We start from the raw sequence: 20,497 nt of genomic DNA, 5'->3' as shown, positions 1-20,497 counted from the left end.
CAAGAACGTTCATCAGTTCATGCGGAGACGTTCATGAACTGATGCAACTCTCTGTTTTTCTTATCTGGAGTATTAAACATGCAGTGACAGAGTAAACTGTATGCTCCTTTAATATCATACATACATATATATATATACAGTGCATCCAGAAAGTATTCACACCCCTTCACTTTCCCCACATTTTGTTATGTTACAGCCTTATTCCAAAATGGATTAAATTCCTTTTTTTTCTCATCAATCTACACACAATACCCCACAATGACAAAGTGAAAAAGGTTTTGTAGAAATTTTTGCAAATTTATTAACAATGAAAAACTGAAATATTGCATGTACATAAGTATTCACACCCTTTGCTATGACACTCAAAATTGAGCTCAGGTTCATCCTGTTTCCACCGATCAGCCTTGAGATGTTTCTACATCTTGATTGGAGTCCACCCGTAGTAAATTCAATTGATTGGAAATGATTTGGAAAGGCACACACCTGTCTATATAAGGTCCCACTGTTGACAGTGCATGTCAGAGCAGAAACCAAGCCATGAAGTCAAAGGAATTGTCTGTGGACCTCCGAGACAGGATTGTATCAAGGCACAGATCTGGGGAAGAGTACAAAAAAAAAACTTCTACAGCTTTGAAGGTACCGAAGAGCACAGTGGTCTCCATCGTTCGTAAATGGAAGAAGTTTGGATCCACCAGGACTCTTCCTAGAGCTGGCCGCCCAGCCAAACTGAGCAATCGGGGGAGAAGGGCCTTGGTCAGGGAGGTGACCAAGAACCCGATGGTCACTCTGACAGAGCTCCAGCATTCCTCTGTGGAGATGGGAGAACCTTCCAGAAGGACAACCATCTCTGCAGCACTCCACCAATCAGGCCTTTATGGTAGAGTGGCCAGACGGAAGCCTCTGCTCAGTAAAAGGCACATGACAGCCCGCTTGGAGTTTGCCAGAAAGCACCTAAAGGACTCTCAGACCATGAGAAACAAGATTCTCTGGTCTGATGAAACCAAGATTGAACTCTTTGGCCTGAATGCCAAACGTCACGTCTGGAGGAAACCAGGCACCTCTCATCACCTTGCTAATACCATCCCTACAGTGAAGCATGGTGGTGGCAGCATCATGCTGTGGGGATGTTTTTCAGCGGCAGGAACTGGGAGACTAGTCAGGATCGAGGGAAAGATGAATGGAGCAAAGTACAGAGAGATCCTTGATGAAAACCTGCTCCAGAGCGCTCAGGACCTCAGACTGGGGCGAAGGTTTACCTTTCAACACGACAATGACCCTAAGCACACAGCCAAGACAACGAAGGAGTGGCTTCGGGACAAGTCTGTGAATGTCCTTGAGTGGTCCAGCCAGAGCCCAGACTTGAACCCCATCGAACATCTCTGGAAAGACCTGAAAATAGCTGTGCAGCGACGCTCCCCATCTAACCTTACAGAGCTTGAGAGGATCTGCAGAGAAGAATGGGAGAAATATCCCAAATATAGGTGTGCCAAGCTTGTAGCTTCATACCCAAGAAGACTTGAGGCTGTAATCGCTGCCAAGGGTGCCTCAACCAAGTACTGAGTAAAGGGTGTGAATACTTACGTAGGTCCATGCAATATTTCAGTTTTTTATTTTTAATACATTTGCAAAAATTTCTACAAAACCTTTTTCGCTTTCTCATTATGGGGTATTGTGTGTAGATTGATGAGTGGGAAAAAAAAGTAATTTAATCCATTTTGGAATAAGGCTGTAACATAACAACATGTGGGGAAAGTGAAGGGGTGTGAATACTTTCTGGATGCACTGTATACATACATACATACATACATACATACATACATACATACACTACCGTTCAAAAGTTTGGGATCACCCAAACAATTTTGTGTTTTCCATGAAAAGTCACACTTATTCACCACCATATGTTGTGAAATGAATAGAAAATAGAGTCAAGACATTGACAAGGTTAGAAATAATGATTTGTATTTGAAATAAGATTTTTTTTACATCAAACTTTGCTTTCGTCAAAGAATCCTCCATTTGCAGCAATTACAGCATTGCAGACCTTTGGCATTCTAGCTGTTAATTTGTTGAGGTAATCTGGAGAAATTGCACCCCACGCTTCCAGAAGCAGCTCCCACAAGTTGGATTGGTTGGATGGGCACTTCTTGCGTACCATACGGTCAAGCTGCTCCCACAACAGCTCAATGGGGTTCAGATCTGGTGACTGCGCTGGCCACTCCATTACCGATAGAATACCAGCTGCCTGCTTCTGCTAAATAGTTCTTGCACAATTTGGAGGTGTGTTTAGGGTCATTGTCCTGTTGTAGGATGAAATTGGCTCCAATCAAGCGCTGTCCACTGGGTATGGCATGGCGTTGCAAAATGGAGTGATAGCCTTCCTTATTCAGAATCCCTTTTACCCTGTACAAATCTCCCACCTTACCAGCACCAAAGCAACCCCAGACCATCACATTACCTCCACCATGCTTAACAGATGGCGTCAGGCATTCTTCCAGCATCTTTTCATTTGTTCTGCGTCTCACAAACGTTCTTCTTTGTGATCCAAACACCTCAAACTTGGATTCATCCGTCCACAACACTTTTTTCCAGTCTTCCTCTGTCCAATGTCTGTGTTCTTTTGCCCATCTTAATCTTTTTCTTTTATTGGTCAGTCTCAGATCTGGCTTTTTCTTTGCCACTCTGCCCTGAAGCCCAGAATCCCGCAGCCGCCTCTTCACTGTAGATGTTGACACTGGTGTTTTGCGGGTACTATTTAATGAAGATGCCAGTTGGGGACCTGTGAGGCGTCTGTTTCTCAAACTAGAGACTCTAATGTACTTATCTTCTTGCTCAGTTGTGCAACGCGGCCTCCCACTTCTTTTTCTACTCTGGTTAGAGCCTGTTTGTGCTGTCCTCTGAAGGGAGTAGTACACACCGGTGTAGGAAATCTTCAATTTCTTAGCAATTTCTCGCATGGAATAGCCTTCATTTCTAAGAACAAGAATAGACTGTCGAGTTTCAGATGAAAGTTCTCTTTTTCTGGCCATTTTGAGCGTTTAATTGACCCCACAAATGTGATGCTCCAGAAACTCAATCTGCTCAAAGGAAGGTCAGTTTTGTAGCTTCTGTAACAAGCTAAACTGTTTTCAGATGTGTGAACATGATTGCACAAGGGTTTTCTAATCATCAATTAGCCTTCTGAGCCAATGAGCAAACACATTGTACCATTAGAACACTGGAGTGATAGTTGCTTGAAATGGGCCTCTATACACCTATGTAGATATTGCACCAAAAACCAGACATTTGCAGCTAGAATAGTCATTTACCACATTAGCAATGTATAGAGTGTATTTCTTTAAAGTTAAGACTAGTTTAAAGTTATCTTCATTGAACAGTACAGTGCTTTTCCTTCAAAAATATGGACATTTCAATGTGATCCCAAACTTTTGAACGGTAGTGTATATATATATATATATACATACACACACACACACACACACACACACACACAGCAATTATACACCCTCCATCTGGGAAATTGTACTCAAGTATGATTCTTTGTGAAAACACATAAGCAGCTGATGAGTGCGAGCTGCACGAAACAGGCCTGTACTGCTATGCACTAACATCTTTTTTCCTGTATCCCTGTTGATATTCCGCTCCTCATTAGTCGAGCACTCAACACCGTTGACGGTTTTGGAAAAAAGCGCTATTATATATATATATATAAATTTATTTATTTTATTTAAAAAAACATTTTTATTGGAGGCATGTTGTCTTTGGCTTTAAGGTTTGATTATCTTTTGTGTGTTTTTTCTTTTTCAGCAACTTCATGCCATCATCGCTGCCTCTGTCTCCATTAAGTCCTCCCAGAAGCTCAGGAAAATCTTGGAGGTGTGTGTGTGTGTGTGTGTGTGTGTGTGTGTGTGTGTGTGTGTGTGTGTGTGTGTGTGTGTGTGTGTGTGTGTGTTTTTTGCCAGTGATAATGCTGTCATAATCAGTATGTGCTGAACATTGTGTTGGATGATGGTGCTGATCATTTGTATTCTCTGTGTTTGTGTGCAGATTATCTTGGCTTTGGGAAACTACATGAACAGCAGTAAGAGAGGAGCAGTTTATGGATTTAAACTACAGAGTTTAGACCTGGTAATACACACACACACACACACACACACTCTCTCTCTTCATTACCAGATTCCTAATTGACCTTCACTGACAAGGAGTGCAGATGACGGCTAGCTCAATAGAAGTGAATGTGTTAACATTAGCACAGGTTGGTAAGTTAGCACATGGCTGGTAAGTTAGCACATAGCTGGTAAGTTAGCACATGGCTGGTAAGTTAGCACATGGCTGGTAAGTTAACACGTGGCTGGTAAGTTAGCACATGGCTGGTAAATTAACACATGGCTGGTAAGTTAGCACATGGCTGGTAAGTTAACATGTGGCTGGTAAGTTAGCATATGGCTGGTAAGTTAGCACATGGCTGGTAAGTTAGCACTTGGCTGGTAAGTTAGCACATGGCTGGTAAGTTAGCACGTGGCTGGTAAGTTAGCACGTGGCTGGTAAGTTAGCACATGGCTGGTAAGTTAGCACATGGCTGGTAAGTTAGCATATGGCTGGTAAGTTAGCACATGGCTGGTAAGTTAGCATATGGCTGGTAAGTTAGCACATGGCTGGTAAGTTAGCTGGACAGTTAAAAAAATGTAGTTTGTCCAAACATATTGATGCCAAAATGTCGTTGATTTTAACATACATGGTGGTTAATTCTCTCTCTCTCTCTCTCTCTCTCTCTGTGTATATATATCGGTTTTCACAACTAGATTTGTTGATTTTACACATGTAAATGCAATCCGTTGTAGTAAATTTACGGTACGTTTACATGTGTGCAGTATATTTACTGTAAATGTGCTAACGAAATACTAACTAAGTACTAACAAGTGCTGATGCCTTCATGTGCAGGAATCGGCTGTTTTTCATCTCTTAGTCTTTCATGTCGGTGGTCGTTTTGTTAACCTTACACAGCCTCAGGCAGCCAATGAGAAGATCGATTAAAATGATGATGTGGTCTGTTGCAGGATGAGTGAAAACAAGATGTCAGGAAACGTGGCATAGCTGAGGAAATGGAGGAGCCCATTTAATAAAAGATCCAGTCAGTGGTGGAATCAGCCAAAATGTTGATGATAGTCTACAGGGCTCAGTTTGCAATATCTGAAGCTATTGGTCTGTTGGGTAGCTTTGGGAGAGTCACGGTCAAAACGTACTTAAACTGATTAAAGTGTTGGATTTTAGACCATTAATTTACATCACCAAAACATGTATGCTTGCATCATTTCAGGTTTCTTTTAGACATCACCAAACCCAGCAAACAAATAACATAAAATGTTTTTTAATGTCAAAGTATCATCATAACTGTCACACCAGGAGCAGGAGTTGCACCCACATGCAGACAGCGGAGACAGACTGAGCTAGAACAAGGTTTTATGAACATCAACAAACTCCCAACGCGTCAAACCATCTCAATCTTGCCTCTCTTGCTTTGTCTCCAAACCGTCCAACCTGAGCTGTCCCTCTAATATACTCGTCCCTAATCCTGTCCTTCTTCATCACTCCCAGTGAAAATTTTATCATCTTCAACTCTGCCACCTCCAGCTCCTCCTCCTCTCTTTTCATCAGTGCCACTGTCTCCAAACCATACAACATAGCTGGTCTCACCACCATCTTGTAAACCTTCCCTTTAACTCTTGCTGGTACCCTTCTGTCACACATCACTCCTGACACTCTTCTCCACCCACTCCACCCTGCCTGCACTCTCTTCTTCACCTCTCTTCTGCACTCCCCGTTACTTTGGACAGTTGACCCCAAGTATTTAAACTCATACGCCTTCGTCACCTCCAGTCCTTGCATCCTCACCATTCCACTGTCCTCCCTCTCATTCACGCATAGGTATTCTATCTTGCTCCTACTGACTTTCATTCCTCTTCTCTCCAGTGCATACCTCCACCTCTCCAGGCTCTCCTCAACCTGCAACCTACTCTCACTACAGATCACAATGTCATCCACGAACATCATCGTCCATGGAGAATCCTGCCTGATCTCTTCCGTCAACCTGTCCGTCACCATTGCAAACAAGAAAGGGCTCAGAGCCGATCCTTGATGTAATCCCACCTCCACCTTGAACCCATCTGTCATTCCAACTGCACACCTCACCATTGTCACACTGCCCTCATACATATCCTGCACCTCTCCTACATACTTCTCTGCAACTCCCGACTTCCTCATACAATACCATACCTCCTCTCTCGGCACCCTGTCTTATGCTTTCTCTAAATCCTCAAAGACACAATGCAACTCCTTCTGACCTTCTCTATACTTCTCCATCAACATTCTCAAAGCAAACATCACATCTGTGGTGCTCTTTCGTGGCATGAAACCATACCGCTGCTCGCTGATCGTCACCTCTCCTCTTAACCTAGCTTCTATTACTCTTTCCCATATCTTCATGCTGTGGCTGATCAACTTTATACCTCTGTAGTTGTTACAGTTCTGCACATCGCCCTTGTTCTTGAAAAGCGGTACCAGTATGCTTCTTCTCCACTCCTCAGGCATCCTCTCACTTTCCAAGATTGTGTTAAACAATCTAGTTAAAAACCCCACTGCCATCTCTCCTAAACATCTCCATGCCTCCACAGGTATGTCATCTGGACTAACCGCCTTTCCACTCTTCATCTTCTTCATAGCTGCCCTCACTTCCTCCTTGCTAATCCACTGTACTTCCTGATTCACTATCCCCACATCATCCAACCTTCTCTCTCTCATTTTCTTTATTCATCAGCCCCTCAAAGTACTCCTTCCACCTTCTCACCACACTCTCCTCGCTTGTCAGCACATTTCCATCTCTATCCTTGATCGCCCTAACTTGCTGCACATCCTTTGCAGCTCGGTCCCTCTGTCTAGCCAATCGGTACAAGGCCTTTTCTCCTTCCTTAGTGTCTAACCTGTCATACAACTCACCATACGCCTTTTCCTTTGTCTTCACCACCTCTCTCTTCACTTCACATCACATCTCCTTGTACTCCTGTCTACTTTCTTCATCTCTCTGACTATCCCACTTTTTCTTTGCCAACCTCTTCCTCTGTATAATTTGCTGTATTTCCTCATTCCACCACCAAGTCTCCTTGTCTTCCTTCCTCTGTCCTGATGACAAACCAAGTACCTTCCTAGCTGTCTCCCTCACTATTGCAGTAGTTGCCCGGGCATCTAGCAACTCTTCACTACCACCCAGTGCCTGTCTTACCTCCTGCCTGAACTCCACACAACAGTCTTCCTTCTTCAACTTCCACCATTTGATCTTCGGCTCTGCCTTCACTCTCTTCCTCTTCTTGGTCTCCAAAGTCATCCTACAGACCACCATCCGATGCTGCCTAGCTACGTTCTCCCCTGTCACCACCTTGCAGTCTCCAATCCCTTTCAGATCGTGCCTCCTACATAAGACATAGTCCACCTGTGTGCACTTTCCTCCACTCTTTTACGTCACCCTGTGCTCCTCCCTCTTCTTGAAATATGTATTCACCACAGCCATTTCCATCCTTTTCACAAAATCCACCACCATCTGTCCTTCCACATTTCTCTCCTTAACAGCATACCTACCCATCACCTCCTCATCACCTCTGTTCCCTTCACCAACATGTCCATTGAAGTCCACTTCAATCACCACTCTCTCCTCCTTGGGTACCCTCTCCACCACATCATCCTACTCACTCCAGAATTATTTTTTCTCGTCCATCTCACACCCAACTTGCGGGGCATATGGACTGATAACATTCAGCAATACACCTTCAATTTCCAGCTTCATACTCATCACTCTGTCTGACAATCTCTTCACCTCCAGCACACTTTTTTTTTTGGATTCCCCCCCCCCCTTTTCTCCCCAGTTGTACCCGGCCAATTACCCCAGTCTTCCGAGACGTCCCCGTCGCTGCTCCACTCCCTCCACCAATCCAGGGAGGGCTGCAGACTACCACATGCCTACTTTGTACATGTGGAGTCAACAGCTGCTCCTTTTCACCTGACAGTGAGGAGTTTCACCAGGGGGACATAGTGCATGGGAGGATCACGCTATTACCCCCTTTTCCCCCTCCCCCCCAGAACAGGCACCCCGACTGACCAGAGGAGGTGCTAGTAGAGCGACCAGGACACATACCTACATCTGGCTTCCCACCCGCAGACACGGCCAATTGTGTCTGTAGGGATGCCCAACCAAGCTGGAGGAAACACGGGGATTCAAACCAGTGATTCCCATCTTGGTAGGCAATGGAATAGACCGCTACATTACCAGGACCCCTCTCCAACACACTCTTGACATACTCTTCCTTCAGAATGACCCCCTACCCCATTTCTCCTCCCATCCGCACCATGGTAGAAGAGTTTGAACCCACCTTCGATACTCCTGGCCTTACTCCCCTTCCACCTGGTCTCTTTTACACCCAGTATGCCTACCTTTCTTCTCTCCATCATATCAGCCAGCTCTCTCCCTTTACCAGTCATAGCACCAGCATTCAAAGTTCCAACTCTCACCTCCACACTCCTACCCTTTCTCCTTTCCCGCTGCCTCTGGACATGCCTTCCCCCTCTCCTTCTCCCAACAGTAGCATAGTTTCCACCGGCACCCTGCTGGTTAACAGTACCGGTGGCGGTCGTTGGTAACCCGGGCCTCGACTGATCCAGTATGGAAATCTTATTTATGATCCACATATTTGATTTGGCAAAGATTTTACGCGGATACCCTTCCTGACACAACCCTCCCAATTTATCCGGGCTTGTGACCGGCACTAAGAGTGCACTGGCTTGTGCATCCTCAGTGGCTGGGTTTATATATATTTTTTAAAAGCTTTACCAAAAATGTTGGGACTAGTTGGCATTATTAACCAGCATAGGAGGAAAATGTGAAAAGTTACAATAAGACAAATTTTAGACTTGTATCTTGATACCTCAAAGGAATCCAATGAAAAGCATACTAGATCAATGAAATAAAGCCAGATTACAGTACATCTGATTTAAATCTCTTCCAGCAGCCGTTTTACCACCATGAGGATCTCCTCCAACACACACACAACAAAAGGTCAAACAGTGATGGTTAGTGTGTGCGTGTGTGTGTGTGTGTGTGTGTGTGTGTGTGTAGCTCCTAGATACTAAATCAACAGACAGGAAGCTGACGTTGCTTCATTACATCGCCAACTTGGTGAGAGAGAAATACCCAGTGGTGGCTCTCTTCTACAATGAACTGCACTACGTAGACAAAGCTGCTGCTGGTGAGAGCTCTCTGTCTGTCTGTCTGTCTGTTTATCTGTCTGTCTGTCTCTGTCTCATCCTCTCACCCCATCACTGAAGTTCAGAACTAACACTCATGTAATCATTAAGTCAAATTGCAAGTTCACTTCCATAATAATAATAATAATAATTTTATTTATATAGCACTTTTCTAAAACAATGTTATAAAATGATTCACAAAAAAAGATAAAACCAGACAAGGTAAAAGTAAGAGTAAGATCCAATAAGTAAGAGTAAAAATAAAAACAGTATAAATAAAAACAAATATCAAACATTTGTAAAAGCTTTCATAAAAAGAAAAGTTTTAAGTTGAAGAATGATGAGATGATGGGATGAGAGTCGGCACCTCCAAGTCTGAGGCCATGGTTCTCTACCGGAAAATGGTGGATTGCTCCTTCCGGGTTGGGGATGAGTTGTTGCCTCAAGTGAAGGAGTTCAAGTATCTCGGGGTCTTGTTCCCGAGTGAGGGTAGGGTTGAGCAGGAGATTGACAGGTGGATTGGTGCAGCATCAGCAGTAATATGGACGTTGTGCCAGACCGTTGTGGTGAAGAGGGAGCTGAGCCGGAACGCAAAGCTCTCAATTTACCAGTCAATCTTCGTTCCAACCCTCACGTATGGTCATGAGCTTTGGGTAGTGACCGAAAGGGTGAGATCGCAGATACAAGCAGCTGAAATGAGTGTCCTCCGTAGGGTGTCTGGGCTCAGCCTTAGAGATAGGGTGAGGAGCTCGGACATCCGGTGGGAGCTTGGAGTAGAGCTGCTGCTCCTTTTGTTGAAAGGAGCCAGTTGAGGTGGTTTGGGCATCTGATCAGGATGCCTCCTGGGCGCCTTGCTTTGGAGGTTTTCCGGATACGTCCAACTGGGAGTAGACCCCGGGGTAGAACCAGAACTTGCTGGAGGGACTACATGTCCAATCTGGCCTGGGAATGCCTTGGGATCCCCAAGGAGGAACTGGAGGGTGTTGCTGGGGAGAGGGACGTCTGGAGTGCCCTACTTAGCTTGCTGCCACCGCGCCCCCACTCCGGAGAAGTGGCTGATGATGAATGAATGAATGAATGATTCAAAAGAAGCTAGAGACTTGGTTTAGGAAGAGAGCTCTATAGTGTGGGGGCTTTAACAGCAAAAGTATGCATTAGCGTACATATCATGGATCGCACAATTACAATTCAATCATTGAATTTTTTTCCATGTTGAGAATGCTTCACTTCCTGCAAAATGAAAATGAAAACGCCATTGACAAATAATTTGCTTTGCTGTCCCAAGCATAACCATGCCATATTTCAAACTAGAAGAGGGCAGATCCCCGCCAGGCGTATCTCCCCTTCTCCGGCGCTCGGACTTAGGCGAAAAACCAGCTGAGGAGTTAGCAGTCAGTTGTGGTTTATAACAGGCTTTTCAAAGGTTTTCAATCACCGCAGCCATGACAGGTCCTTGATCAGACAGTCATAACTGTACACAAGTACTGTCAGGCTGACAGACCCGCCCAGTAGTATGACAGTCATAACGGTACACAAGTACTGTCAGGCTGACATGCCCAGTAGTATGACAGTCATAACGGTACACAAGTACTGTCAGGCTGACAGGCCCAGTAGTATGACAGTCATAACTGTACACAAGTACGGTCTGGCTGACAGGCCCAGCAGTATGACAGTCATAACGGTACACAAGTACTGTCAGGCTGACAGGCCCAGTAGTATGACAGTCATAACGGTACACAAGTACGGTCTGGCTGACAGGCCCAGCAGTATGACAGTCATAACGGTACACAAGTACGGTCTGGCTGACAGGCCCAGCAGTATGACAGTCATAACGGTACACAAGTACTGTCAGGCTGACAGGCCCAGTAGTATGACAGTCATAACTACACAAGTACGGTCAGGCTGACAGGCCCAGCAGTATGACAGTCATAACGGTACACAAGTACTGTCAGGCTGACAGGCCCAGTAGTATGACAGTTATAACTGTACACAAGTACTGTCTGGCTGACAGGCCCAGTAGTATGACAGTCATAACGGTACACAAGTACTCTCAGGCTGACAGGCCCAGTAATATGGAGATTAGCAGCAGAGATACACACACACACTCACACACACACACACACACACACACGCACACACACACACACACACACACACACACACACACACACACACACACACACACACACACACACACACACACACACAGAAAAGCCAATGTTTTTTCTGCCATTGTCAGATTTTTGCACAGTGTCCAAGTCAACTGAACAGTAAGTATGGGAAAACAGAATATGCGGTGCTCACCCTAAGCATACTAGCTAGTAACAATGTTTTGCCTGTCAGCCTGTGGATGCGCAGCCTCCTACACAGACCCTCACATGAATACGACCAAGTCTAATATGAACTTGCACTTTCCAAAAACAAACAGTTTGCTATGCGACCATTTTGGTCTACTTTATAGCCCTAACCCTGTCCTTATTTTCATCATATAGCCCTAACCCTGTCCTTATTTTCATCATATAACCCTCACCCTGTCCTTATTTTCATCATATAACCCTCACCCTGTCCTTATTTTCATCATATAACCCTCACCCTGTCCTTATTTTCATCATATAACCCTAACCCTGTCCTTATTTTCATCATATAACCCTAACCCTGTCCTTATTTTCATCATATAACCCTAACCCTGTCCTTATTTTCATCATATAACCCTCACCCTGTCCTTATTTTCATCATATAACCCTCACCCTGTCCTTATTTTCATCATATAACCCTCACCCTGTCCTTATTTTCATCATATAACCCTAACCCTGTCCTTATTTTCATCATATAACCCTAACCCTGTCCTTATTTTCATCATATAACCCTAACCCTGTCCTTATTTTCATCATATAACCCTAACCCTGTCCTTATTTTCATCATATAACCCTCACCTTGTCCTTATTTTCATCATATAACCCTAACCCTGTCCTTATTTTCATCATATAACCCTAACCCTCTCCTTATTTTCATCATATAACCCTAACCCTGTCCTTATTTTCATCATATAACCCTAACCCTGTCCTTATTTTCATCATATAACCCTAACCCTGTCCTTATTTTCATCATATAACCCTCACCCTGTCCTTATTTTCCTCATATAACCCTAACCCTGTCCTTATTTTCATCATATAACCCTAACCCTGTCCTTATTTTCATCATATAACCCTAACCCTGTCCTTATTTTCATCATATAACCCTAACCCTGTCCTTATTTTCATCATATAACCCTAACCCTGTCCTTATTTTCATCATATAACCCTCACCCTGTCCTTATTTTCATCATATAATCCTAACCCTGTCCTTATTTTCATCATATAACCCTAACCCTGTCCTTATTTTCATCATATAACCCTCACCCTGTCCTTATTTTCATCATATAACCCTAACCCTGTCCTTATTTTCATCATATAACCCTCACCCTGTCCTTATTTTCATCATATAACCCTAACCCTGTCCTTATTTTCATCATATAACCCTAACCCTGTCCTTATTTTCATCATATAACCCTCACCCTTTCCTTCAACTACAACAACTGACTGTTCGTTTGCTGCCTGATATATCCCACCCTTAACACATCAACTACAACCACTGACTGGATTTAATGTTTTGGCTGATTGGTGTGTGTGTGTGTGTGTGTGTGTGTGTGTGTGTGTGTGTGTGTGTGTGTGTGTGTGTGTGTGTGTGTGTGTGTGTGTGTGTGTGTGTGTGTGTGTGTGTGTGTGTGCGCGTGCGCAGTGTCTTTAGAGAATGTGTTGAGTGATGTCAGAGAGCTGCAGCGCGGCATGGAGCTAACATGGAGAGAATACAGTGTGCACGGACACAACAGCACACTCAAAGATTTCATCAGCCGCAATGAATCACGTCTGCAGAAACTTCAGGAGGATGCTCGCATTGCACAGGTAATACACACACACACACACACACACATACGCACACACGCACAAAACAAATAAGCATACATACAGTCTTCATCCATACTCCAACACATCTACACAGGCATGTGACTCTCGTGGATGATCCATTGTGCTTGTTTTTTTCCATCTGATTAGTGTGATTGCTGTACAGCAGTCACACTAATGTCCTGGATACTAATTCATTCATCGTAATTCATGCTATTGTTCTCCTCACTCTTTATTTTTATTATTTGGCGTTTTCTGTTTTTTTTTTTTGCCGTCTATCTACTCTACTGTTTGTCGTAGCAACTATGTAGGTCAGAACGTGCATAGTCTTCTGGATATGTATGCTGTTACTTTTCTATATGCTAGCATGTTCAGGATATGTATGCTGTTACTTTTCTATATGCTAGCATGTTCAGGATATGTAGGCCATTACTTTTCTATATGCTAGCATGTTCAGGATATGTATGCTATTACTTTTCTATGTGCTAGCATGTTCAGGATATGTATGGCATTACTTTTCTATATGCTAGCATGTTCAGGATATGTATGCTATTACTTTTCTATGTGCTAGCATGCTCAGGATATGTATGGCATTACTTTTCTATATGCTAGCATGTTCAGGATATGTATGGCATTACTTTTCTATATGCTAGCATGTTCAGGATATGTATGGCATTACTTTTCTATATGTTAGCATGTTCAGGATATGGAGGCCTTACTTTTCTATGTGCTAGCATGTTCAGGATATGTAGGCATTACTTTTCTATGTGCTAGCATGTTCAGGATATGTATGATATTACTTTTCTGTATGGTAGCATGTTCAGGATATGTATGGCATTACTTTTCTATATGCTAGCATGCTCAGGATATGTAGGCCATTACTTTTCTATGTGCTAGCATGTTCAGGATATATAGGCCATTACTTTTCTATATGCTAGCATGTTCAAGATATGTAGGCCTTACTTTTCTATATGCTAGCATGTTCAGGATATGTATGGCATTACTTTTCTACATGCTAGCATGTTCAGGATATGTATGGCATTACTTTTCTATATGCTAGCATGTTCAGGATATATAGGCCATTACTTTTCTATATGCTAGCATGTTCAGGATATGTATGGCATTACTTTTCTATATGCTAGTAAGTTCAGGTTATGTAGGCCATTACTTTTCTATGTGCTAGCATGTTCAGGATATGTATGCTATTGCTTTTCTATATGCTAGCATGTTCAGGATATGTAGGCCTTAGTTTTCTATGTGCTAGTATGTTCAGGTTATGTAGGCCATTACTTTTCTATGTGCTAGCATGTTCAGGATATGTATGCTATTACTTTTCTGTATGCTAGCATGTTCAGGATATGTATGGCATTACTTTTCTATATGCTAGCATGTTCAGGATATGTATGCCATTACTTTTCTATGTGCTAGCATGTTCAGGATATGTAGGCATTACTTTTCTATATGCTAGCATGTTCAGGATATGTAGGCCATTACTTTTCTATATGCTAGTATGTTCAGGTTATGTAGACCATTACTTTTCTATGTGCTAGCATTTTCAGGATATGTATGCTATTACTTTTCTGTATGCTAGCATGTTCAGGATATGTATTGCATTACTTTTCTATATGCTAGCATGTTCAGGATATGTAGGCCTTAGTTTTCTATGTGCTAGTATGTTCAGGTTATGTATGCTATTACTTTTCTGTATGCTAGCATGTTCAGGATATGTATGGCACTACTTTTCTATATGCTAGCATGTTCAGGATATGTAGGCCTTACTTTTCTATGTGCTAGCATGTTCAGGATATGTATGCTATTACTTTTCTGTATGCTAGCATGTTCAGGATATGTATGGCATTACTTTTCTATATGCTAGCATGTTCAGGATAGGTATGCTATTACTTTTCTATGTGCTAGCATGTTCAGGATATGTAGGCATTACTTTTCTATATGCTAGCATGTTCAGGATATGTAGGCCATTACTTTTCTATATGCTAGTATGTTCAGGTTATGTAGACCATTACTTTTCTATGTGCTAGCATGTTCAGGATATGTATGGCATTATTTTTCTATGTGCTAGTATGTTCCGGTTATTTAGGCCATTACTTTTCTATATGCTAGCATATTCAGGATATGTAGGCCATTACTTCTAAATGGGCCAGCCCATTTAGGATTTTATAAGAGGTGGCACGGTGGCCCAGGGGTTAGCACTGTTGCCTCACAGCAAGAAGGTCCTGGGTTCGAACCCCAGGCCATCCCAGGTCCTTTCTGTGTGGAGTTTGCATGTTCTCCTGTGTCTGCGTGGGTTTCCTCTTGGCACTCCGGTTTCCCCCACCATCAAAAAGACATGCATGTTAGAGTTAATACTGCTGTCTGTGCCCCTGAGCAAGGCAATAGGGAGAAATAACTGGAGCTGGTCCCCGGGTGCTGCACGGCGGCTGCCCGCTGCTCCTAGCTACACAGCTAGGCTAGTTAAATGCAGAGTAAAAGTCCAGTCAGCTGTCATTCCACCAAAGTGTACATGAAACTAGTGCTGTACTCTGTGTGTGTGTGTGTATGTGTGTGTGTGTGTGTGTGTCAGGATGCTTTTGAAGATGTGGTGAAGTTTTTTGGTGAAAGCTCGAAGATCACGCCCCCCTCAGTCTTCTTCCCTGTCTTTGTTCGCTTCATCAAAGCATACAGGGTGAGTAGTATGTGTGTGTGTCAGAATCTTCAAAATGGAAGAGCACTATTTGCTATTTTGAAGAACAATAGAAATAATATATTTAATTAAAGCCTTTAATAGAAATCGTTTGGTGAAGTATGATGCGAGCAGTACAAGTTGTTTTATTTCACTGTCTGACCTGTATTGAGTTACTCCCTCCTACAGGTGAGAGCTCGCTCTGCAGTGTTTTTGGGTTGAAGCCACTGATCTAAAAAACAAAGACTGGATCGCGCAACCCATAATTCTGTGCCACCAATTTATGAAGGCCAATTGAACTTGATCGGCGCCATCTTAGGTAGAGCAAAAAAAAGATCAAATTGCATTGCAATTGCCAGCTAAAATGCCGACTTGCGGAGCATACAAGTGCTCCAACCGTACAGGGTCGAAAAAAGTGACAATTCAGATAATATAACATTTCTAAAGGAGGTACCCTTTTTTATTTGACTCTTGGATTCAAGATGCCATAGCAACTGCTGATTTAAGATGCCTTGATTTGTCAAAAAAAATTCCCAAGCTGGCTCCTCACATGTTCGACACTGCTGTCGCGGATAATCATGTTTTTAATCTTATAAAAGTAATCTTGTAATTATTGCAAGATACGACTGCATCATCTTGTCAAAGAACGCACTGCAAAGCTAGCTGGCAAGAAGCTGCGAAAACAGCTGACAAAACTTCCAGATGTAAATGTAAGATCATGATTGCAGAACATGAGAATATGAGACTCTGTTGTTTACAAACAACAGACTCATTGGAAAGTGTAATAGTCTTGCTTGCACATATAGGTGATCGTAAAGTAGCCTAGTATACTGTCGTTTTCTTAGGTAGCGAGCTAGCGTGTTGCAGCGATGGCGAGCAACGGCCTGATGAAGCCAGGATGCACCGCTCTCTCCCTTGCGAGCGGCACGCTCTGTCCTTCTTTCACGCCCTCGTCTGAGGAGCCAGCTCGGGAAAAACATTTTGACAAATCAAGGCATCTTAAAACAGCAGTTGCTATGGCATCTTAAATGCAAGAGTCAAATAAAAAAGGGTACTTACTTGTGAAATGTTATATTATCTGAATTGCCACTTTTTTTCGACCCTGTGCGGTTAGAGCACTGGTATGTGCCGCAACTCAACATTTTAGCTGGCAATTCTAATGCAATTTGATCGCTTCTTGGTCTACCTAAGATGGCCGCCAAGTCGCCCATGCCGGCTTCACTTCAAATCGCGAGTTGCTCGATCCAGTCTTTTTTTTTTCTTAGATCAGTGGTTGAAGCCTGTTTTACCTTGAGATGGTACAATACTTACTTTGTTTTAAGTCAGTCCATTCACAGAGGCATGCTGACGTGCTAACATGCTAACCTGCTGTTTCTGATTCTAACGTTAGCATTCACAGAGGCATGCTAACTTGCTGATTCTGATTCTAACATTAGTCAGCATTCACAGAGGCATGCTAACATGCTAACAGTAGTCAGCAGTTTGTCCTTCTTCAGGTGATAACCTGTAGAAAAGGATTTACGTTCCATGTTCACATTCACCTCCAGTGTGTTTCACGTGTGGTTATGTATGTGAAGTTGGCAGAGGAGGAGAATGAGCAGAAGAGGCGACAGGAGCAGATGTTGCAGCACAAACAGGAACAGGAGGAGCAGCAGGAGGAGGAGGAGACCAAGGTGGGATTCCAGATCATGTTGTCCATATTGTGTCTTTAACATGCAGACTGCGCCAGTATTGGTTGTGGTTGCTATAGTTACCAAGCCTCCTTTCCGGTCTGCCTGTGTTGCAGTCTGGGTTGTTCTTCCTGTTTCAACTAAATGGCTGCTGCCGCACGTTTCCATCTGCGTTGTGATTCATTGATCTCGTCTCTCATTACTGGCGTGGTGGCAACGCTTACCAGACTTACGTCCCGAGGACTGATATTTACCGAACTAATCGCGGTAGCCCTTCCAGGGGAATCACAGGGTAGTTACGTCTACAACCAGATGCAGCTGGGCTAGCTCAGACACAGTTGTGCTAGCTAAGTGGGCAGCATGGCGACACACAGAGCACCGAAGCAGTGGTGTTTAACAAAGACCGAGACGGTGAACTCTTTTGAAACTGGCGTCAGAACCTGCTTTATATACTGTCGCTCGACGCCGGGTTTGCCCCCTTCCTGCGCGATGGCGTGAAGTGGGAGAAGAAGTCTAAAACGCCCCCTGTCCGGGGATTCACAGACGACGGTGAAGATATTCCCTCGCCCCGACGTCGCAATAAAGAACAGAAGGTAACCATGTTAGAGCTAATGTTGGGACAGATAGCCAATTATTGTCCCGTAATCTCTCGTCACAGCATAGTCAGGAACTCCGCATCTATTGACGGCATATGGCAAGCTATTCGTCTACATTACGGCTTTCAGTGCACCAGGGCAGTGTCTGAATTCCCCAAGTCAAAGCAATCCATCCCTGTCCGGACAAGAAGGTCATGTCCCCTTTGTAAATGTGCTGGCAGGCCTGATAATCACTTCCTCAGCAAATGTTCCTTTCTGCCCCCCCAAGATAAAATGTACATGGCAAAGTCGCGTCAGGTTTTGGGAGAGCAGGTCGAGACTGATGATGAGGTAGAGGAGTGCATTAGTGGGGAGCCAGCGCCATCTAGTAGTGTGAAACGTGTCAAACAGTCCTCTTACCTCGATGCCTTCCACGAACACTGCCCTGTGCATCTCACCGTTGATAGTGGGGCAACAGGCAACATGATGAGGGCCTCATGCGTGACCAGGCTGGGCGTCACCATCACAGGAAGTACGCAGTCCACATTCCAAGCAGCTGGCTTGTACCTTTTGAAAGTATTGGGAGAGACACGGACACACTTCCAGAGAGATGGCCATGACCTCTATTTTGAGGGCCTCGTTGTTGAGAATCTCGACTCTGACATCCTGGCTGGAATTCCTTTATGGAAAAGAACGACGTCTCCGTCAGACCAGCCAAATACCACATCTGCTTGGGCAAGGATATATACCGCTACGGCACCCTCCAAACACCGATGGACAGGCATGCCATACGGCGCGCGCACGTGCTCCGCGCTCCGGATAAATCTACTGTGTGGCCAGGGGAGTACATTGAGCTCGAGCTGCCTCCTGAGCTGTGCAATGTGGACAGTGAGCTGACTGTTGAGCCACACGTCGATGTCTCATGTGACCAGTCTGACAAACAGCAGTGGCCTGCCCCAACTTTGCTTCGGGGTGAGTCCGGGAAGACCCGTGTTCCAAATCTCACTGGCGAGTCACGGCTGGTCCAGAAAAGCCACCACCTATGCCGTGTCCGCGCTACATATGTCCCGTCACTCAGTGACGCCGCCGTGCCAGCTGATCCCCCCCAAACCGGCCTCGACGACCATATCAGCCTTGTCCTCTGACCTTGTCGCTCTGGACCCAGATAACATCATCCCTGCTGACATCAGAGATGAGTTCCGCGCCCTGCATAGAGAGTTTGATGTAGTGTTTGATCCCCACTTTGAAGGATATAACGACGCTGTGAGTCCGTTCCAAGCCAGGGTGAACATGGGACCTGTCCTACCTCTGCCCTTCACCAACAGGTCGGCCTGGCTTGCCATACAGGTCGGGTGCTCTGACCTCAGATGGACCTGCGCTCACCTCCGTCAGGGTACGTGTCCATCCAAGAAGCTGACTACATTCATGATGTGAAATGTTACCTGAACATCACCACAGTGGCTAAGGACAGCCTCCTAGTTGTTCGCCGGCAAACACCCCTCGCAGCCTCAACGGACTGCATCGTTGTGCCTCGGTCTGTCCTCGATTGTCTACTGACCTCTCTCCATATCAAGCGTGATCACCCCACTGGCACCCACTTGAAGACAGGTGTGCAACGCTACTTCTACGCGTTGGATATGGACTCTGCTGTGCAACATGTCTCCAGCGGCTGCCACCAGTGTGCAGCTCTGAAGAAAGCCCCTGCGTTCGTATCTGACCGGTCTACAAGTGACCCTCCGGAAGTGGTCGGGTCTTCTTTCATGGCTGATGTGCTCAGGTGGGACCGCCAGTTCATTCTGATTGTCTGGGAGTGTGTCACGTCTTTCACGCTGTCTTGTCTCATCGACGACGAGTGCAGAGACACTCTCAGGGACGCTTTAACCCGCTTATGTGTGGGTCTGTGCCCTCTCAATGGCCCCTTTGCTGTGATCAGGACTGACCCTGCCCCTGGTTTTGCTGCATTGGCAGGGGATGGGGCCCTCGCTATGCACAAACTAGTTGTTGAGGTGGGCAACGCCAAGAATGTCAATAAGAACCCAGTGGCGGAGAAGGCTGTTCAAGAGATTCAGGGGGAGATTCTTCGTCTCGAGCCTAACTATAGGGCTGCTACTCCCCTGTTACCCTCTGTCACTACGGCCAACCTGAACAGTCGTGTTAGGTCATGTGGATTGTCTGCCTGTGAAATGCTGCTTCAGCGTGACCAGTTCTCCCATAGGCAGTTGCCTGTGGTCGACCAGGACCTCATTTTGAAACAACACTCGGAGCGTGTCACCAACCATCCGTACAGCATGAAGTCAAAGGTGCCCTCTGGTCGTGTGGCCGTGCCTCCCGCCATTCGACCTG

The 20,497-nt window shown here is 44.7% G+C and overlaps 1 protein-coding gene across 2 annotated transcripts in view; it reads left to right on the top strand.

The window, feature by feature from the left end:
- Nucleotides 1–20,497, top strand: part of LOC130131332 (formin-like protein 2) — a 214,405-nt gene that overhangs the window by 178,201 nt on the left and 15,707 nt on the right. For both annotated transcript variants that reach the window (XM_056300987.1, XM_056300986.1), the window contains 6 exons: nucleotides 3,808–3,876; nucleotides 4,048–4,128; nucleotides 9,161–9,290; nucleotides 13,066–13,229; nucleotides 15,811–15,912; nucleotides 17,487–17,582. In XM_056300987.1, the coding sequence (XP_056156962.1) occupies nucleotides 3,808–3,876; nucleotides 4,048–4,128; nucleotides 9,161–9,290; nucleotides 13,066–13,229; nucleotides 15,811–15,912; nucleotides 17,487–17,582 (642 nt within the window). The remainder of the gene's footprint in view (nucleotides 1–3,807; nucleotides 3,877–4,047; nucleotides 4,129–9,160; nucleotides 9,291–13,065; nucleotides 13,230–15,810; nucleotides 15,913–17,486; nucleotides 17,583–20,497) is intronic.

This window comes from Lampris incognitus, chromosome 21, assembly GCF_029633865.1.
Source record: "Lampris incognitus isolate fLamInc1 chromosome 21, fLamInc1.hap2, whole genome shotgun sequence".
In the NCBI taxonomy this organism is placed as follows: Eukaryota; Metazoa; Chordata; class Actinopteri; order Lampriformes; family Lampridae; genus Lampris; species Lampris incognitus.
This window is presented reverse-complemented; position numbering and strand designations above follow the sequence as displayed.